Source organism: Centruroides sculpturatus, unplaced genomic scaffold, assembly GCF_000671375.1.
Source record: "Centruroides sculpturatus isolate CEXI.00-Female unplaced genomic scaffold, Cexi_2.0 scaffold183, whole genome shotgun sequence".
NCBI lineage: Eukaryota > Metazoa > Arthropoda > Arachnida > Scorpiones > Buthidae > Centruroides > Centruroides sculpturatus.
Genome location: NW_019384387.1, coordinates 271,114 through 279,668, shown reverse-complemented (window position 1 = coordinate 279,668; position 8,555 = coordinate 271,114). Strand labels below are relative to the sequence as shown.

At 28.7% G+C, this 8,555-nt stretch overlaps 1 protein-coding gene across 2 annotated transcripts; it reads right to left on the bottom strand.

The window, feature by feature from the left end:
• Positions 1-4,839: 4,839 nt before the first annotated feature.
• Positions 4,840-7,245, bottom strand: LOC111618115 (solute carrier family 35 member E1 homolog). Of its 2 annotated transcripts, none has more exons than XM_023359564.1 (2): positions 6,896-7,245; positions 4,840-5,093 (listed from the first exon to the last, which is right to left on the bottom strand). In XM_023359564.1, the coding sequence occupies exons 1-2, from the start codon at positions 7,221-7,223 to the stop codon at positions 5,077-5,079; spliced, it is 345 nt and encodes a 114-aa protein (XP_023215332.1). In that variant the 5' UTR covers positions 7,224-7,245; the 3' UTR covers positions 4,840-5,076. The 2 variants fall into 2 exon arrangements, with proteins under 2 accessions (XP_023215332.1, XP_023215333.1); XM_023359565.1 differs by lacking the exon at positions 4,840-5,093 and adding an exon at positions 5,591-5,606.
• Positions 7,246-8,555: the final 1,310 nt, after the last annotated feature.

The window sequence follows — 8,555 nt, the reverse complement described above, 5'->3', positions numbered from 1 at the left end:
TTTACATGTGTCTAAAAATATGTTCGATTTCCCGCAAAAACGCAAAAAACCGCCTGTAAATCTTGCATGCCGCTTTATATTAACACTTCCTTTGTTACTCAACACTTCACTTGTCAACACTTCCACTGTTAACACTTCTATTGTTGACACTTCGATTGTTACATATCTTTGAAGTCAACCACTTTCATCCCCATATCTCCCACACCCTTATAGCACAGAATGCAAGAATTAGGTCCCCCGTTTCCAGACTAATTAGAGAATTTTTACACCCAGTCAAACGAACTATTTTCAATTTGATCAATTTCTATAATCGAACCAATTCGAATTTAAAACGGTTCGAACATTTTTAAAATCGAAATAGAAAATCTTCGAAGTCAACCATTTTAAGTCCCCATATCTCCCGCACCCTTATAGCTATCGAGACGCAACCACCATAGTGCACGAATGGAGACTTGGGGCTACTACCACAGACAAACACCATTCACGTGCGGTGTGTAGTTTTGGCTGAAAAGTGAAATATAGAAACACACACGTCCATTTATATATATATAGATAATAGTGTTTATCAATTTTACAAAATGGTGCAAAAACTACATATTTTAACAGGCCTATTACAGACAGTGTATGCACCAGAGTCAAAAAACTAACATTAATTTTGAATGGAATGATGGTAATAAATACAATATTCTGTATGAAAAATTACTAAATAATTACTATTGTTTTTTGTTTCTTTTCTCAATTTTATAAATAATAATAGTGTGTTTATCAATTTTACAGAATGGTGCAAAAATTACATATTTTAACAGGCCTATAACAGACAGTGTGTGCACCAGAGTCAAAAAACTAACATTAATTTTGAATGGAATGATGGTAATAANTTAATATAATTCTAATTTTATTTCTTTTAATAACAAATAAAATGTCAAATGCACGTAAATGTACACATTGTCCTGCAAAAATTACTGGCGTTTTAAACTTTAAGGAAAAATCTTGTAAAATCGACAACATAATTTGTTCACGTCTGGACAATTGGGAACCTTTTTTTGTCAATTCTTAACGGTCGAATTCACTCTTCGTCAATTACACTTACGAGTTTCTTCGAATTTCCAAATAATCATCTGTTTTTCATGTGGAAATGAATTAAAACTTATATCGGGCTCCCATGTAATTTTGGAATTCAATTCAAAAGCTTTGCTTTTTCTATTACTATATATCTTTACTCCTGACAATACATAAGAACAATTCAAATGACCCATATAAAATACTTTTGTTTTTAAACACCAGAAGGTGAGAATCCGGTAAAATATACAAATACGTAGTTTACAAAATTTATACAAAAACAAAAAGAATCCTTCGCTTGTGCGTATAGAATGACCTAGGTTTTTGAAGCAGTGAAAAATAGATAAAAACCTCGTCTTATATGTGAGTAAATACGATAAGTTTTTTAAGACGTAATTAAAAATCATATCAAAATTAAATTATTCCGTTTTACCAAAATTATATTTTTATTTAAATTTTATGCTTTTTTTTTAAGTTATTTTATTTATCAGTTCAATTAATAGAAAACACAATTGAAATAATTCTGTTATTTATAATTAATACTTAATTTGATTAAAAACAAAAACACTAAGAGCGATTTTTAGAAAGTTCTTTCTTATTAACAAAAGTTTCAGATGACTTCTTAATTTAAAAACCTGAATTTAATTACAAATAAACATTTGAGAATTTTTTAAAAATGTTCAGATTATTTTTCTAAAATCAAACAATTAAATTTTTAAAACGAATGAATATTTAAATTTATTTGTTTCGAGAGTTTCAAAATTTTAAAATGTTGCCCAAAAGTCTAGATTACGTAAGCACAATGACAAACATTTTTTAAAAATACTTTTTTTTTTATTCTTGTAGACATCATATCTTACTACCATTCATAATCAGGCTAAATTTAAAATCATATTAAACAGAAATTAAACATAAAAAATATAAATGAAAAGAGATTAGACTTCGATTAACATGTCTAACCTACCAAATTAGAGAAAACCAAAATGTTATCGAGATTACAAGCTACCGACAATAGCGAGGTTACGGCCGAAGTCTTCGTCTCTCAAACGTGAATCGAACGTCGAGTGCCGCTATCTTGTAAGCGGCGCTCGACGTTCACGAAAACTTCAGCCGCAACCTCTCTAATAAAGATTTTTTGATTGCTAGNTGTTTGGTTTATATACATATATATTTATATTTATATATTACATTAATACATATTAATAACAAATATATTAGTATATGCTTTAAGAAAATAAAACTACTAATGAAATTTAAGGAGTCACCATTTATTCTGATTACATTTTTTTTCAGGATGATTTACATATCAGATTCAACATATTAGATGTATTCATACATCTAATATGTTTGAGCTGAGGGTTTGTGTCATTTAATATTAACAACGGATTCAATAGTATCAAAAGTATTGATATACGTTGTTATTTCATTATCAAAATATTGCTTTTGATAGTTGCAAAATTTTTAATTATATTATTATAAAAGATAAACCTATCAAATGGTTAGGATAAACACTTGATTATAAAAGACCTTGTTTATCCTAATGTAATGGGCAGCCATTATATTGAAATAAAAATTCACGGTGTTCACCAAAACAGGGATTTTTTTTGCTTATAATGGCTAGCGATTAAAGGCAAGCAAGTACAGTAGTAAAATTTAATAGAAAGCTGCTTCATTCTAAAGAATTTTTCCATTTTAGACAGACTTTACTGAATTTATTATTTCATATTTATAAACGTAAAATCTTAAATTATTTACCTTTTTAGAAAATATATGTTGTAATGAAAATACTAATGTTGCTATCAAGGCACTCTAATTATGTAACCTATACACATTAATTAACATTTGCTATAGATAATATATGCAAATGTAAATTATATAATAGCTTACTAATATACAAATCTATATTTTATAGTTAAGAAAAGTAAATAAGCTTACAAAAGTTTCATCATTCATCATTTTCCTGACATCGACAATAAGCCAAATTGGAATAAAAAAGAAAAGAGCCAAACGAGCTAATAAATGGAGAAGTTTAAAATGATGAATTCCTGTCTCATTTAATGCCTGAAATAAAAATATCATCATCATCGTCACTGCAACATAAAATGCAAAAATTATTGAGATTTTTCAAAATAAGATTAATTTCCTTATAAATATACTTATATAAAATTTATCATAGACTAAAATTATTTCTTGAATTTATTGCAAATTTAATTATTATTTTCCAATTGTTCTAATAATATATTTATCAACTTGTTAAACAGAAATTTTATGATAGGAATAAGCTGTTAACTTATATATCTTGTAATTCCTTAACCGTATCGCAAACGTTTGTGCAATGTGTGTGCACTCTTCTTATCCAAGATCGAAATACCGCCATTTTAATATGCTCCAGATCAGCCGAATTCTTAGGGATAATGATGGGGATAGATGTCCGAACCAACATTTATCGTAAACCGACATCTATCCCCATCATTATCCCTAAGAATTCGGCGGATCCAGAGCATATTAAAATGGCGGTATTTCGATCTTGGATAATAAGAGCGCACACACATTGCACAAACTTATATATCATGTATAAAAAGCAAGTACCATATTTACTCAAATATAAGACGAAGTGTGACTTTAAAGATCAAAATAAAGAAAATTAGATTTATTAATATAATCTAATTTTATTTTATTTAATAACAAATAAAATATTAAATGCACATAAATGCACGCATTGTCCTGCAAAACTTACTGGCATTTTAAACTTCAATGAAAANTAAAAAAGGACTGTTGAAAAGATCGGAGTAATTTTTATTATATTCATTGCTTTAAAGTGGTTTTTCTTTTAAAAAGTTTTTAAAAAATTATATATAAATATATCTTTTTAAGTATTTACTTATTTAAGTTATTTTATTGTATTTTATTTTTGTTACAATTTAAAATGCTTGGAATTCCCAGAACTTATGTTCTATTTTCTTTTGCCAGTTGCGTCACTCAAACCTCAAGCAAGCCTTCGCTTCCAGATGTATCTAAATTTAGATACATCTGGAAGCTTGTTTGGGGTCCAGGTAGCACAACTAGCAAGCGGAGGTTGAAATTCTATTTTCTTTCATTGTAAATTGTTAAATTTATAACATTTGGAGGAATGTGGTGTATTTTTAAATCTGACAATAATCTTTCAATAAGATCAAAAATATTAGTTACTAAAAAATTCTTTCTGCTCAAAAGGTTGTGAATGACTTAGTTATTGCCTATTAAAACACAAAGAACATCTGTAATTTTTCATTTCTACAGGAAAATAAATAAAATATTTTCCACTATGGAATATTTCATACTACTGCTGTGGGTTGTTAGTGCTGTGTTGTATGAGATAACATGTGGTTGTCTTTGTTTCTAATTGTGACACAGTGAAAAGAACATATCGTCTTCAGAAATCTGTCACTTACAATCACCAGGAACCAAAAAATAAGAGTTTTAATCCACAAAAATAACACTTTGATTACAGACTATTCTTCTATAAAATATGCACAACAGTTAAAAATGTCCCTTCAATATAATTTCTATTCATAAATTCTATTGGCCATTTTTAATCAACTATTTGTTTTAATTCTTGGCATCATTCACCAGTGAACATTTAACTGTTTTGCATATTTTACAAAGCTATAGCTTCTAATAAAAAGTTATCTTTGTAAATTAAAACTTTGTTTGTTCCTGGTGATTATGAATGACAAACTATAAAGACAATTTTTTTTATTTCTTCAATATAGTTTTAATATGTAAATATTATCAGCCATTTTTAATCAAATATAATTACTTTTTAAAGCATAATTTTATAAGAATAAATTAATAAACTTTAAATAAAAATTTAAAATATGATGGTAACCTAGATCACCAGTCCTTTTGATCCACGAAAGTTGATCGAATCTGACTATAAACTGATGAAGTCTGTTATATACAGTAATGAAATAAGCCAAAAAGTGTTATGTAATTGCAATATTTTCTTAAAAATTACCCCTTGAAAATGCGAGAAATTCATAGTATTATTCGTCCTGTAAATAAAAATAGTATTAAGCATAGTGTTATTAATTTGATTAAAGGAGAAAGCTGACGTAATTACTGATATCTTGGTCAACAACTAAGATGCCTATTATAAGATTTCAAAGACAATTTTGTTTCTCTCAGATTATATTTTTAAATAATAAATTATAATTCAATTTCTAATAAATCATTCTAGAATGTTAGAATAAACAGATTAGTTTTGTAGAAAATTTATACTGTATCAAATATTTAATAATGAATTGAAATTTACCAGATAATTATTTGGTTATTAAAATATTTAACAATTTAAATAGTTTAGTATCCCAGAAAGAAATGTTGTCATCTGTTGATAATTTTTTAATTAGATAATTTAGAACAAATAATTAAATTACAATGTTTATCCGAAAGTTGATTGCTTGAAAATCAATTGCTAAGTAATGATTATTACACCTTCTGATAATTTGGATTAATAGTTATAAAGGATGCTTTAGATCATGGGTGTCGAGCTGGTGGTCCTCAGTGCTCTAAAATTAAATAAAACAGCTTACAGGATAAAATGTAATGGCAAAAAATGTTATTATTAAAATGTAAAATGATACAGAAACAAATAAAAAATGCATAAAAACTTGTTATTCTTTCTAAATAGACGAGAAAATATTTTCCAAATTTTAAATAAAAACATAATTTTTAATATTATGTTTAATAAATTTTTCACCATTTAATTTTATATTCAATAATTTTAAAGATAAGAGATTTATTTTTAATACTTTTGTTTAGAGGTATATATTAAATTTAATTAAATTAACATTTTGACAGATAAGCTTAACCACAATGAATTTACAAATCAACAGTGACAAGCTCATTCATCAGTTGAACTTTATACTTTTGCTTTAAATTTCATGGATAAAGTTACTTCAAATCAGATAATTTAGAATTTGCGGCTGTAACCGATTCTCTTCAAAAGAATGCTTGTACATATTGTAGTATTTTTAAGAAAATTATCTGATAACTAACTGTATTCCATTATAATTATCAATTATAACTTACCGGTACGAAGAAAGATCCAAACCTAAAAGTGATATATAAACTAATTTCATTCTTTTGAAAAAAATTTAAAACATTAAAGTTGAATATATCAAAATACTGTATAACGAGTAAAACATACTTTAACAAATATTTGCAATTTCTCGATTTATTGCTTATTTAATGTCACTCGGTGATTTTTCATTTCACGTACGGAATAAATCTCGTAAAAATATTAAAATATATATAACAAACAATTAAAAATATTATAGAAAATGTTATGATTTTAAGTTAATATATTAAGTAATAAATTTCTCCAAATTTCTTTATGAAAGTATTTGTAACAATTTCATATCGTAAGTCTAAGAAACATAAAAAAAAAAAAAAATGTATTATTTATAAGCCACACAACAGGTACCGGTACAATAATTTTTAAAGTTATCAAATTATATTAAAACAAAATTTAAATTATTTCAAATATTTTGCGACCGTGCCCGCATCATAATCAAATTACAAGTATCGGTTGTTATCCTCGTCCTAGAAACCTATATTTAAAACTCCACCGAAACATAATATTTGTTCCATGTTTATATTTATATGTAATGTACCGGTACATACATACACACACACACACACATATGTATTAACGGTAGAAGTTACTTTTAAGTAATTTGTATGTAATTATGTATACATAAAAGTATCTAAAAGTAAAATCTACCGAATTAGTAAGGTGTAAAGAATTATTATTGTAAAATATTAAAATTATTTAATTAATTTTTATTTGACTTACCCGTATGAGCGTAAGAAACTGGTACCTTCCATATACTAATATGAGAAGAAACGGAAGAAAAGAATTTAGCACAAGCTAACGGTACGATAAATTTAATGTAATGATTCCAGGTGATGGACACGTGGTGGGTTTGGATTCCGGTCAACGCTATCATCGGACCGCAACCGACGGTGACAGTTAATAATTGAACCATAGTTACCGTCATCGGATAAGGCAAGTCGTTCAATACCGTTTTACCAATTACTCCGTTACCGCTACTTACTGCATACCATATAACACATAAAACTATAACATGACATATTTCTTTAAAGGTCCCACCATCGGCCATGATACGATGACTGACGCGTGGCGACGCCACGAATACAAAATGTCATCGATACTACGGCGACGGCGACGATATAATTCTTAAATTTATTATTATTTTTTTTTACAAATTAATTGTATATTCCTTATTTAAAATTTCTAAAATCTCCAGAAATTAAATACTACAGTATAAGAGAGTGGAATATTTTCCCCGCGTTTCTTTATGCAGCGAGAGTGTAGCGAAATCAAGTCACGAGCAGTGTTGGCCAATTAGAAACCAGTTTCAGTGTGTTCGCTGTAAAGCGCTTCTCGAGCGCTGCATAAAGAAACGCGGGGTTTATTTTTATATTTTTGAACCCTGCTTAAAAGCAATACAATGGGCACGCCGGATGGCCCAAGCGGAAAAGGCACCGTCTGCAATTTTGGGGTCTTTTTGACTCTGTAATGGGCTTACTTAATGGGCTGGGTAAACAGTGCCTTTATTGAGTAATACTTATAAAGGTATTGTATATCGCTTAATTCAGTTTCCGATTTGACATAAGAAAACAATAGCAATTGTTTCGTATGATGATAGCAGTCGAACGGGGAAAAAAATACTGTAAATAAATTGGTAGTGTGACACGTACAAAGATACGCGAAATTGCAATTAGGAACAAATTTAGGGAATGTGCAGGGTGAGCTGCCAGTAGCGTGTTATATCTTCATGAGCCCCGAGCAAATTTGAATTGTGAAGCCCCATGTACAGTGCTGATTTCAGACATTTTTCTTCGGGAGAATTTTTTAGAAGTAATCCTTCAGTATACTATTGAATTCAACACTGCCAATGTCGAAAAAGAAAAGAAACTAAAGAACAATTTTAGATTTGTTTGTTTGTTTAATTAAGTTATGGCAACGCAACATTTGGGCTCTCTGACTAGGGGGAATGCCTTCCGGGAGGTGTTTTTAAAAATAACTGGCCCCTATTCGGGCGTTATAGACTTGGAGAAAACCCGGAAACTCCAGGTGGTCGGGCCGTCCTGGCCAGGCACGAACCCACCACCGAATTCCCAGCGTTCAGGGAAGGAACCCGCTGGACCGACAATTTTAGATAAAATTTCATTACATACAAAACAAAATTAGATATAAACTGTGGAATTTAATAGGAATTAAATGCAATTTCCAAGAAAAATTCATAAATAATTGAATTAGTATGTACTGTACATCATACTTTTCCTTTAACAATAGAGTTGTACCAGTAATCTATTAACTGTTTTCAGGAAAAGTTTTAAATTGAAGTAATGTGACTTTCTGCTTGCATCAGAAGTTCATATATAGTTAACTAAGACCTCCTTTCCCTATGGTTTCCATTTCTGTCTCC